The sequence below is a fragment of the Vanessa cardui genome, chromosome 19, assembly GCF_905220365.1.
Source record: "Vanessa cardui chromosome 19, ilVanCard2.1, whole genome shotgun sequence".
Classification (NCBI taxonomy): domain Eukaryota; kingdom Metazoa; phylum Arthropoda; class Insecta; order Lepidoptera; family Nymphalidae; genus Vanessa; species Vanessa cardui.
This window is the reverse complement of record NC_061141.1, coordinates 8,048,669-8,061,505: the sequence shown is the minus strand read 5'-3', so window position 1 is coordinate 8,061,505 and position 12,837 is coordinate 8,048,669. Positions and strand designations below refer to the sequence as shown.

The 12,837-nt window shown below is 40.1% G+C and overlaps 1 protein-coding gene across 5 annotated transcripts in view; it reads right to left on the bottom strand.

The window, feature by feature from the left end:
- Positions 1-1,586: 1,586 nt before the first annotated feature.
- The window catches only part of LOC124537774 (AF4/FMR2 family member 1), a 221,339-nt gene continuing 210,088 nt past the window's right edge, over positions 1,587-12,837 (bottom strand). For 3 of the 5 annotated variants that reach the window (XM_047114667.1, XM_047114666.1, XM_047114663.1), the window contains 11 exons: positions 11,877-11,951; positions 9,982-10,222; positions 8,776-8,901; positions 8,285-8,527; positions 6,749-7,673; positions 5,971-6,119; positions 5,260-5,402; positions 4,085-4,339; positions 3,591-3,687; positions 3,073-3,415; positions 1,587-2,404 (listed from right to left, as the gene is read on the bottom strand). In XM_047114667.1, the coding sequence (XP_046970623.1) occupies positions 2,286-2,404; positions 3,073-3,415; positions 3,591-3,687; positions 4,085-4,339; positions 5,260-5,402; positions 5,971-6,119; positions 6,749-7,673; positions 8,285-8,527; positions 8,776-8,901; positions 9,982-10,222; positions 11,877-11,951 (2,716 nt within the window). In that variant the 3' untranslated portion in view covers positions 1,587-2,285. The remainder of the gene's footprint in view (positions 2,405-3,072; positions 3,416-3,590; positions 3,688-4,084; positions 4,340-5,259; positions 5,403-5,970; positions 6,120-6,748; positions 7,674-8,284; positions 8,528-8,775; positions 8,902-9,981; positions 10,223-11,876; positions 11,952-12,837) is intronic. The other 2 variants (XM_047114664.1, XM_047114665.1) reach the window with 2 other exon arrangements.

The window sequence follows — 12,837 nt, the reverse complement described above, 5'->3', positions numbered from 1 at the left end:
CCGTTGAAAATGATATGTATTATAAAAAATTATCGAATGCGTCGCCGAGAGGCACGTTTGCTCGGCTGTTGTTCAGAGATGTCGATTGATTTGTTCGTTTCCGACCGGATATTATAATACAAAAAACCTTCTCCGTACCCCTAACCGATTCAACTATTTATTATCTATATTCACTCCGAAAAAGCGACAGTTAAACGAAATTTATTGCGAAGTACTACATGATCCCATCATTTTTGAGATATTACTCGGTTGGCCCGCTCGGGTTGTCGTATAGCTAGCGAGGTGCGGCGCGCCGGCCGGCGACCGGACGGGCCGGCGACCGGACGGGCCGGCGACCGGACGGGCCGGATGACGCTCGCTCAACACCTTTACGAAGACGAAACAAACAGAACCATTTAAGATATGGCTATTCTATCACTTAACATTACTTCGGCGAACGAACGAGCCGTCGACCCGCGATGTCGCTTTGCGACGAATTATTTACAATTTATACATCGTTTTTTGGTCATCATCTTGGGAAGTGAAGATGCGAAGACAAATTTGTCACTTTTTGGCAGTCGATTTTGATTCGTATTAAGTAATATCCGAAATATTAATACAATAATAAATTACAAGATACAAAACGGAAGATTATGATTTTGAAGCGAATTCAATGTTGTCGATAATGTCCCGTTATCGATTGTTTAAATAAAAGAAAAATTATAAACGATGAATTCAATTTAATTTGTTAAAGGAATCTAGCAGATCTAATCGAGTAAAAATCGATTCAAAATATATTTCATCATATCAACTTATCTAATTAAATAAGTATATTATTTAAATAACTCGTTTCCGAATCGATTAACGAATGATTTTAATGAACCGGTTTGATTGTAATCGATTTGATTAGTAATTTATCACGCATTCTTATCGAAACTTAGTGTCAAAGTTGCTCATTAATTAATTATATTTAATTATTATACAACACATATTTATCATACACGTAATATAATATAATACAACGTTAACTAAAATTTTAAAATTAAACCTTATAATCTGTTATATTACATCACATCCAACTTGCAATCAATTAAAAAATTAGTTACATAAATTAAAAAAAAAAAGTTTAACGTTGCGAGTGCCGTACTACTAATCTTATTAAACGTAATAGCGCATTTACACTAAACAGTATTTACTCTTAGCTGCAAACGGACGACACGAGAGGTCCTATATCCGTTGACTTTTATTATCTGTGGTATGCGTCATGTCTATTTCGAGATTTCGCTGTCTAGACTCCAATATTTGAAAATGGAACGTCGTTACTGGACTGTTAAAGTGTTCGCGATCGTATTGATTAAAGATAACACAGTATTGTTTGAATTTTCCCTTTTTTTTAGTATTAAATGCGTAATTATTGCTGAATATGCTTTCCTAATGAGTTATGATTTTTCTGAACTGATACACTGTCAATATCGATATATATTTTTAAATTTAAACCGTTAATATTGTCTGTGGGAAATTAAATCGTGATGCTAATTTAGCCGTAAAAAAAATCCTATAACTTTAAGTCGTAAATTTAAAAAACCAATTGCATTAATAATAATTGGGTTTAATTTTTGAATTATTATTATTTGTCTATATGGTTGAAATAAATAAATACAGTATTTATGTTTGAAAATGATAGTTAATTTCGTAAGAATTTATATATTTCGCGTTAGGGAAGGGTGTTTGAAGGTTTTATTGTAATGATTAAGTATAGGCCTTTTTATGTTAAACCTGATTGATCGAACAAGTATGTTGTAGTAGTTAAAATACTTATTAAAACCGATTATGGTAATACATATAACATACAACCAATTGCATAAACATTACCAATTAAAATCAAAAGAAAAATAATCTTTAGTTTTCACAAAAAACTTCTTACACTAAATTAGTCCGTTATATCGTTTTAAATATATATATCAATCGAATTCTGGATGAGGGATGTGAAATATTTCCTGTGGCATGTTTGTATCTCACTAACTCAGTGGTGGTCTTGTTACCGATTCGATTCTGTTACAAATGTCGAGTTATCCGAGTATCCTTACAAAATAGAGCGGTCGGTGTAAACCATATTACATTTCAAGTGCCGTGACGCGATAAGTAAAGTACTATCGAGAGAGTCCTCTTCGCTGTCAAATTTGTCTATGAATCATGGATATTCCACGCATCACTCCAAAGTCTAGAGCACGGTCTGCGTCACAGCGGGCGAGGCCCCGGCCCGGTCCCGGAGCCGGTCCCGGAGCCGGCCCGGCCCGGTCGGCACGTCACTCGCGAGGCGCGTTCTTCAGCAGCGAGATTGCGTGCCGCACATACTGCACAAGATGCCGGAACGTGGAGAACAGAGTCAGAGGTCCGCACTTGCGGTCCACCGCTATGAAAAGGTCTGCGAACATGAGAACACATTACGTTAGCAAAAGGGGCACTGGAGGTTTCCATGGTACGACTTCAAGGCTATCGGACGTATACCAGCCTTATATTGATTTTGGTTTCTGTACTTGGCCACGCCTTAAATGATAATACTTCAAGGCTATCGGACGTATAACAGCCGGCAGTGTATCAAATTTTATTTTGGTTTCTATACTTGGCCACGCCTAAAGTTTTATTGGATATTTGTTATATGGGATAGGTATCAAATCCTCATATGAAATGTACATATCATAGGGTGAGCTGAGATGGCCCAGTGAGCTGAGATGGCCCAGTGGTTAGAACGCGTGCATCTTAACCGATGATTGCGGGTGCAAACCCAGGCAAGCACCACTATATATATGTGCTTAATTGTGTTTATAATTCATCTCGTGCTCGGCGGTGAAGGAAAACATCGTGAGGAAACCTGCATGTGTCTAATTTCATCGATATTCTGCCACATGTGCATTCCACCCCGCATTGGAACAGCGTGGTGGAATATGTTCCAAACCCTCTCCTTAATGGAAGAGGAGGCCTTATCTCAGCAGTGGGAAATGTACAGGCTGTTACTTTACTTTACTTTACTTTATATCATAGGGTCATTCATAAATATAAAATTTGGAATGTGCAATTGGGACCGTCATATACCTTGATTGGGTCTTAGCCGGCACAGGCTGTCGGCTTGCTCCCACAGGTCGTGCGCGACGTACAGGAACGTGTAGTATTTGGTGAGTTGCAGTAACGCGTGGTGCGCGTGCGCAGGGACGGCGTGCGCCATGGGGCAGTAGCCGGTGCCGGAGCCGGAGCCGGAACCGGCAGGCACGGCGTGCGCCAGGGAACAGTAGCCGGACGAGCCGGAGCCGGAGCCGGAACCCACGGAACCGGCGGGGGACGGCGACGGTGACATCGGGGAGGCCGACCTCGCCGAAGACGCCGACATGGCCGACGCCGCCGATACCGCTTCTGCGCAAGCCGGCTGGAACGACAAGGACTGTTGACGCTATGATCGTAGGTCGTGGTAAAATTTTTCGATTAGTTCCACCACCGATTAGCTGATAAAAGGATTTTATGGACAAAAAAAAACAACATGTCTTATAGAATTACAATTCGTTTAAGGTGTTAAGGTTAGTTCATGTTTTTTTAATGAAACAATTTTAGCAACAAACCTTCTGCTGATATTCCTGGACGATTTTGTTGTACTCCCTCACTTCCCGGTTGTACATTTTGAACATTCGTAGGTACAGCAGCGCTTGAACTCGGAGACTGAAATTAAATCGATTATCAATTAACCGCTCACTAATTTTCGAGGCATTCGCCATTTGAGGGAGGGGATTAACCACTCCCACTGATTTTGTAGGCATCAGCCATTTGGGGGGGGGGAAGAAAGCAAGGTAACTTAAAATGACACAATGTCACAAAATTGTGGAGTCTTTATCATTTGAGGGGGGGGGGGGGGAAGAAAGCAAGGTAACTTAAAACGACACAATGTCACAAAATTGTGTCAAAAAGTCTTTATCAGTTTTGACAGTGAGTTGAAATACGCTCTCACTAATTTTGTAGGCTTTAGCCATTTGGAGGGCCAAGCCAAAACGACTCAATGTCACAAAATTGTGACGTCACAGTTTCAAAAACCAGTTGATATAACCACAGCGGCTCGTACCTGAGGATGTCCAGCTTGCTGAAGGTAGAGTGCGGCGAGGCGCGGAACCGCTGCGGCATTGAGTGTATCGACTTGATGTACTCGATCGTCTCGCGGTAGATGGTGAAGGCGCGCTTCGTGTCCAACTCCAGCTCCAGGACGCGGCCCGTGAGCACGAAGCAGAGCACGGACTCCAGGTACAGCATCACGCGCGCCAGCGGCTCCTGTTCGCGCTCAGCCGCCGTGCGCAGCCGCTTGGCCTCGCCCAGGTAGTACCTGCGCAACACACACAATGTAATATAATTATTAAAATAAGTATTAGAAGCTTTTTTCTTTAATTTAATAATTACCTTTTGAATTTGGTTTATATTACACAGAGTCTAAATAAGTCAAGAGTTTATAGTATGTCGTTAAAGCATAAGTTATGAAGAAGGTCACGACCTTCACCTCTTTCATTAGTACATAATAGCCGACTCTGAATCAGGGTTGCCAGATTGGGCGATTTATCGCCATTTGGTCGGCGAGGTACCGACGAAACGGCGATATAAAAATATGAAAAATCGTCTTGTCGCCCAAATGGGCTACATGAGATTTTATTTTGACGATTTTGGGCTACTCCAGCTTTCTCGACATTTTCATTAGTCATAGGGATATTTATGCGTGAACATCTAGCAGGTGGCAAAACTGCCTGCGCACGCACGCGTTACTACCGACTGACCATACCTCATCACGACTAACCCAGAAGATCACCCTTCTATTTAGGTACCCAATTTATATCAAACAGACTAAACACACTGCAAGTGTTTCACGATATGGCTGTTAGCATCGGGTACGAGGAAGCAGAGAGCTTCGTGACTCAAGAGAATATAAAAAGAAAGATTGAATAATGTTATTCATAACGGCTTCTCCAAATATGTACTTGGGGCAATCTATGACTATGATGAACTTGGTGGTAGGGCTATGAGCAAGCTCGTCTGGGTAGGTACCACCCACTAATCAATTATTCTACCGCCAAGTCTTGTTGTGTTCCGGTCTGAAGGGCGAGTGAGCCCGTGTAACTACAGACACAAGGGACATAACATCTTAGTTCCCAAGGTTGGTGGCACATTGACGATGTAAGGAATAGTTATATTTCTTACAGCGTCATTGTCTATCGATGGCGATGGCCAACCTATACCATAAAAAAGAAGACTCACTTGTGGTCTCGCTCCTCGTCGGAGAGCGCGTCGGCCGGCAGGCGCTCGAAGTACGAGTAGTAGATGGGAGTGCGACCCGCGCAGCGCTCCGAGCGCTCCAACCCGCCGAGGCTCGCTAGACTGCCGCCGCTTGTTTCCAGCGTCTGCAGCGCAGCGAACGTTTGATTAGTGCCGTTACATTTTACATTAATCACACAATCGTCCAATGAAACCGATCCAACTGAAATGGCATTCCCTCGGAGATTTTGTTAATGATGTAAGGGACATATACAAGGTCGAATCTATATTTCCATAACTTTACACGAAAATTAAAATACGTTCGGCTTCCTGACAAAATAAGTTGAAACAGTTTAGTTTCAGCAGTTTTACTAAATAAATAAATATAAATAATATAATAATAATAATATATAATATGAGACAACATCACATACATTACTCTGATCCCAATGTTAGTAGCTGAATCACTTGTGTTATGGAAATCAGAAGTAACGACGGTACCACAAACACCCAGACCCAGGACAACATAGAAAACTTATGGTAAGCGTAAGGTATGGTAACAAATGGTAGAGGTCATCAGGTGTTAGATATAAAGTAACCTATATTTCCTTGGAGTGTAAGCTTGATTCATTCATTTGGTTTAGTGGCTTGGTCATGAAAGAGCACAGACACCAGTTATTTATAGCATGAGTATAGAGTGGGAGCGTGACTCACGTGGTCGGCGGGCGGCGTGGGCGGCGTGGGCGTGGGCGGCGCGGCGCGGCGTGGCGGGCGCTGCAGCGCGCGCACTATCTCGGCACGCAGGCGGCTTAGAGGGATGCTCACCACGCACATGGAGCGCCCGCGGGAGACGCGCTCGCCTGCTGCCGACATTGCTTACATTATTCACTATACGAGGCTGGGCGGTATTTCTTACATTATACGAGGATGCTAGGGCGGTATTTGGAATTACTCGACAGAAAACTAGTCCGCTTTTACACTATACGAGGAGGCTAGGGCGGTATTTGGAATTTCTCGACAGAAAGCTAATCCGCTTTTACTTTACCCAGAAATAGGAATTTGCGATCTTTACATTATTATACATTAATTGAAATAATTGTATTCAATTAACATGACGTTGTATTTTTTTAAATGTTAAAAAGGAGTAACTACTGAGTTTCTTGCCGGTTCTTCTCGGTAGAATCTACTTTCCGAACCGGTGGTAGCTTCACTTAATTGTAAAAATGACGATTCAAAAGTGCTTATAAGAGCCTACTTGAATAAAGTTTATTTTGATTTTTGATTTTGATTTTTAGTTAGCCTCTAAAAAAAGCGAGGCAATAAATTTTACCGTCGTAATTCTCACCTATACTCGGATATGATAAGATATGGGAGCTGAATTTTTCTTATGTAACTCATTAATACAACATTTGGGATCGTAAAAAAGTATACATGTAACTTTACAAGTAATAAAGAGATAGAGAGTGAGAATAAGACTTATGTAATCGCTTACCGTTCGTCAACGAATTCGGAACGAAGCCAACATCTGCCTCGGCGCGAACGTATCGGTCGGGCGCAATTCTTTCCACCCTCTCCAGCGGTAACTTCTCCCCGGAAAGGCGATCTATCGTCAATTTGTCGCTCGATAGTCGCTCATGTGATAATTTCTCACTCGACAGACGATCGTGCGATAGCTTGTCACTAGATAACCGCTCGTGCGAGAGTTTGTCACTCGATAACCGCTCGTGAGAAACCTTTTCATTCGATAACCGATCGTGCGACATTTGATTTGTCAACCGATCCATTTTATCGTTTGGTATCCGCTCGATCGATAACTTGTCTCCGGACAACCGATCGATGGACATTTTTTCTATAGGTATTCGATCGATCAGCATTTTGTCAGCCGATAGTCGATCGTTTGATTTCCTGTCTGAAGATAATCTATCGCTAGTCGAGAGAGAGGAACGATCCGACAACCGATCTGACCGTTCAGATAGTCGGTCGGTGGATAGTCTTTCTTGCAACCGATCCGTGGATAATCGGTCAGGGGGAAGCCGATCGCTTGAACGTCTCTCGGGTAACCGATCCGTTCGGTCAGGTATCCGGTCGTTCGACGTTCGTTCTGTGGTTCGGTCTGATATTCTGTCGTCGGGGCGGCGATGGTCGGGCCTTTCGATCGAGACTCTTTCCTGTATCCTCTCGTGAGCCACTCGTTCGGCCTCTCGTTTCCTCGTTAAGGTTTCTGGTTCCTGAGGAGGTGACACTCGGGCGATCGCCTCCTCGTTTCTTCGTTCAGCCGAGCGGTCCCTGTGCCTTCTGTCGTCATCGTCGGCACCGGACTCGATAATTGTCACTTGACCTTTACCCTTCCCTCCCTTTCCTTTGCCGCCTTTGCCTCCTTTACCCCCGCACTCGTCTCCCTTTTTTGGAGTAAAAACCTGAAGAGAAACATTTTACTACTTAGTCATTTCAACGGGATATATGTATCTAGTGCTTGCAGAACTTTAATTTAAATTTCTATGCTTAGAGATATTATAGTTTGTTCGCGTTAAGAATGCAGTGAGTTGTCATTGTTTACCGGCTTTACTCCGCCCCCTGACCAATCAAATCTTTTTTAACAGCAGGGTGAAGGTGTATGCATAATTTATAGACTAAGTTTTATAGACTAAGTATAATGAATTTAAAAATACACATTAAAGTAAAAATCGAATCGGGTGTTTAATCAACAAAATTCTTACCACTAGGTATATACAATCGTTTGCGAATCTTGCCATCGCGATGTAGAAATACATATTTTGACATAACGTCATCTAGTAGCTATAGGTTACATTAATTATTACGTGTACAGCTTGAATAAATTATATATAAATATATAAATAAACAAAATTTAAATTATAAAAATAAAAATATCAGTTAATAATTAAATAAATGTGAACTTGACTTTGTAATTTGAAAAGATTTGATTGGTCAAAGGGGGCGGAGTCAGGCCGGTAAACAATGACAACTCACTGCATTCTTAACGCGAACAAACTATAGTAAATTACTTTACCTTGCGGAAGATGTGAGTTTTGGTATCTTGCAGAGGGTGTGGATGTGGTTGTGGTGGCTCGGGTTCTGGTTCACTGTCAGGCGCGGGGGAAGGGGGTCGCGTCTTGGGAGGCCGGCCACGCTTCTTTTTAGCGGGCCGCTCCTCCGAATTGCGAAGTTTAGGAGGCCTACCCCGCTTCACGCCGGAGCTCTGCGACCCGTTAGCGATTGCCGCGGAAATATTTGGGGAAGTTTGTGTACGAACCTGCAGAAACAAAAAATATACATAAATATCAATAGACCATTAAGTAAAATCTATATTAAATTAGGTATTTCGGTTATTCTATTAGCAATAAATCTCTAGATATTTATACAGTGTAGGATGTTATTTGCAATAAGACAGATATTTGAAAATCTGATTCGACGCAAAGAAAAATTTGGTACAATTTAAAGAAAGAATTTACGAAAATAATTAACGACAAAAAACATAGATGATATTAAATATATACATACTGGATTCGGTCTGGGAGCCTCGTCGTCACTCGACGCAGTAGAAATACGGTTAGCCAGGGACCTTCGTCTCCTGGTGCCAGGGGATGGCGAAGACGCCTCTGAGTCTGACAACTCCGAGATAGGACTCTGTAATGACAAATTAAATACATTAATTCACACAGTTCGTAATCTGTACCCCGACTTGGAATAACATTGAAATCTCATATGTAGTCTTATAGATGGATATACCCCGATCGACATTTCCGATATATTCCCATGCAGGGCTCCAACTGCCTTCCACAGCATGTCTTTCAGCTTATAATAATTATCTAACACTTTAACTTTATCATCAGGCGGGATATCGTTTAAATTGCTTTCGAAATTAATCAAACCCCTTCTCAAATTACACTTCAAAACGGCCAAATCGATCCACTTCTGCTGTATATTTCTTTCATGGCGATTTATGATGCTGTGCATTAATTTAATAAGTAATTGAAATAGATTATCATCCATTTCGTTTAATTAATCCAATTTTGAATGTTAATGCACTATTATTTTATAGACAATGTTTTGAACGAAACAATAATGTTCTTACTCCTGTGGCTAGATCACAATAAAGCTTAATATAAAACGCAGCGTGCAGTGCTGAATCAGTGCCCATGTACGGAGAAGTTTTTATCTCTCGTAACACAACACCTGGGAAAGATTCGCAGTGGACTCTAGCCGAGCTATCAATGTGTAGATAAAAACTAATGTATCTCATTCGTCCTCGTGTAAAAATGTCAACGCGAAATATTTATAATATTGTATTACTTTCGTTTATTTTGCGTTATATTTCGTTTTATAAATACGATGTGTGAATTGTTCCAAGGAGTTTTATTACCAATTTGATATTCATGCCGATAATAATCATAAAAACGATGTGTACATTTTAAAGTCCATTATATATACATATTTTTATTTGAAGTTGGTGATTAGCAGTGGCTAGCTTACTCGGTTTGAGATCTTCAGGTCCGGATATATGACTCTTTACTCATACTACCACTTATAATGTATCCTCCGCGATTGTTTTCCCTTTTAATAATGCCGCTCTGAACAAAAACTGCCAGTCTTATAGGTAAGTTTGTAGCTTTTCATTCTTTACTTCAATGTATTCGAAAACTTTGAGAAGAACTCTTATTCTAGAATAAAAAAAAGTTGATGTACTATTTCACTTCAAAAACTTACCGGCTTTCCCTTCGCTTCCGCCAGGACATTGCTAAGGTCCGCGTGGTCAGGCGGGTGTGCGGCCGGGGGGGCGAAGTTCGAGAGACTCCACGAGGGTCGCTGCGCGGGGGGCGGTGCGGGCGCGGGGGGAGGTGCCGCACCGCTACTGGACTCCGCGGAGGAGGACTCGGACTCCGAGTCGGAGGGGGAAGATTCGCTGCCTGAACTAGGACTACCACCCGAGCCAATCGGCGATAGGATACTGTAATAATAAAAAACACAATTATATCATACACATTAGCCCTGATAGGTGGGGCGTAGGCTGATCCAAACCAATCTTGACGCGTGGGTGTCGTAAAAATCGACTGAGGTTTAGTTTGTGTTAAATTTCTATCAATTTCATCAGCATATACGTTCAGAGCGTGATCAGTCATTGTAAAAAATTTAAAACCAATCAACGAAATAAGTTATCAACACCTTAAGTGCTGACCATCGCCCCTCGATGTTAGAAATATAAACTATTGCTCACAACGCCAATGCGCCAGGAAACTTTGTAACTAAGATATGTCCCTTGTACCTAGCTCACTTACCTTCAAATTGAAACAAAAAAATACATGTCATGAGGTACTTAATTAGACGGTATTATCCAAGCCCTACCACCAAAGAGATTTAATTATAGAACGGAAGGTACAATTTTTACCTTATTCTGTAACATTGTCGTTTCATCTCACGTACGATTGAACAATATAAACAAGGTATTGGTTACAATATAACATGAAATAGTTCGAGCGCGGCGATTGCAATTGAGTTAGTCAAGACCGTAAACAAAGGAGAGACAAACTGTTTGAGCTATGTAGTTTTTTTTTCCGACGTTAGTATAGTATAACTTCGGTCGTTTGCCTGGTTAAATATTACACTACGGAATTAAAAAAGTTCTAACATTTATGGACCCAATCTTTATAGAGAACTATGTTACATCTTATGGTTATTGTACAGTAAATGTTGCGATAAAAACCGTAGGTAATATAGCTTACTAACTATTCCACGTATGATTTCCTTGTATGATAAATATTGTTATGTTATATGCTTATATTAATATTGTCATATTAAATATACTGTATGACGAATTAGTGTCAGCTTAAATAAAAACTGATTTGATTTTTGTTGAAATAAAAATATCAATAGAATTTCTCAAAGAGTTACGTTGAAATGTATGATAAGACTATTGTATATATAATATTATGTAATCGACTACGTCATATCACTGTTTTACAACGTTCTTACGTTTATCTATGTACAGCACCGGTATCATCGACCGTTCACGCCCTTCACCACACTCTTTATTTAGGCAAAACACACACACATATATAAAGTAGTGTTTTGTTTTTTAGATACAAAGTACAAGGAAAAAGCTTGACCTTTACGTATATTATAAGGCTAAAGAAGTTGTATTGATATTTGAACGACCTAATCTTAAGATTTAACAATCCGATTCAAGTAGAACTTCGTGGCTTAGATAGCCTATTTAGAGAGAAAAATAAGACAGCAAAGCATTTTTTTTTTATTTACATAACATCACTAAATGTAAAATAACGGTAAGTGGTGGTCATGACTAGTTATGTATACTAGGTATGCAGCTATGACAAACAACTATCCCATCTTTAACAGTTTTACCCCCTTAGGGGGTACAGTTTCGTAAAATTCATTCTTAGCAGATGTCTACCTGCCAAATTTCGTAATATTCTATATATAATCAGTGAGTTGTATTTCGTTTTTGTTTAAGTAGTCTTGTTTTTTTTAAAATAAGTTTAATCAAATACAGAATATTGTTGCGTGTTGTATATTGATAAGAACTTAGTTGAATTTTGTTTTGTTTACTTTTCTTTATATAAGGTATCAAATAAATTTTTACTCACGGTTCTAGTCTGGTGGTAGTGGCGGCGACCTCGTCGTCACTCTCTGACAGACCAAGGTCTTTGTTCACCACGTTACTGTAAAATAAATTACGTATAGAGTCCAAACATTATTCTTGCAGAGTATTATAAAGACCCTTCACACAACACCGTGGGTGTCGCAAGGCCTTTGAATTTATAAAAAGTAGAAACTAAGTGTAAATGCCTTACTACACAATTTCCGCTCTTTGAGAAGAAGCTATCAGAGCTTGAATCATCACGCTGCTCCAATGATAGGTGAATATTCGTGTATCATATCTTCATCAGACAAGAAGCAACGTACACAATCCAAAAATATAATATACGCTTCATTTATTCATAAATCAAAGTCAAATGTCAAATTAAATATTATCAATCAACGTTACTCAAAGTTCTTTTGCCTAATTTCTTCTATAAATAAATGGGAATTGACTGTCTGTTGCGTGGAATGTCATAATATTATGTTACATAAATATTGCTTTCGTGGAACTATATTTCAGTAAGCTTATGTTTTAAATATTGTATTGTTTCACTTCATAAATAAATTGGAATGTTAGACTTTAATGATCGTTTTGATTGGTGGCTCGTCTTTAACCCATTTTGTTGGGATTGGCGCAGCGTGACATTGTGCTCTCGTTTGACCCATAAAATTTTAATAAATCTTTTCCATACAGGAAAAAAATTGCCAAAAATGGTAGGTTTACTTGACTTCATAAGAATGCTTTTCCTTGTGGTTAAATTTTCCTCTGCCGTAGAAATATTAGGGGTTTTACGTGATCGATTTATGGACGCGGTTATAACAATTAATAAAACATGATGGACAATGGCAATGGTGATTGGCACTATAACAAATAGTAACCATCCCTTACATCGCCAATACGCCACCGACCTTGGAAACGATGTTATGTCTCTTGTGCCTGTAGTTACAATGGCTTACTAACCCATC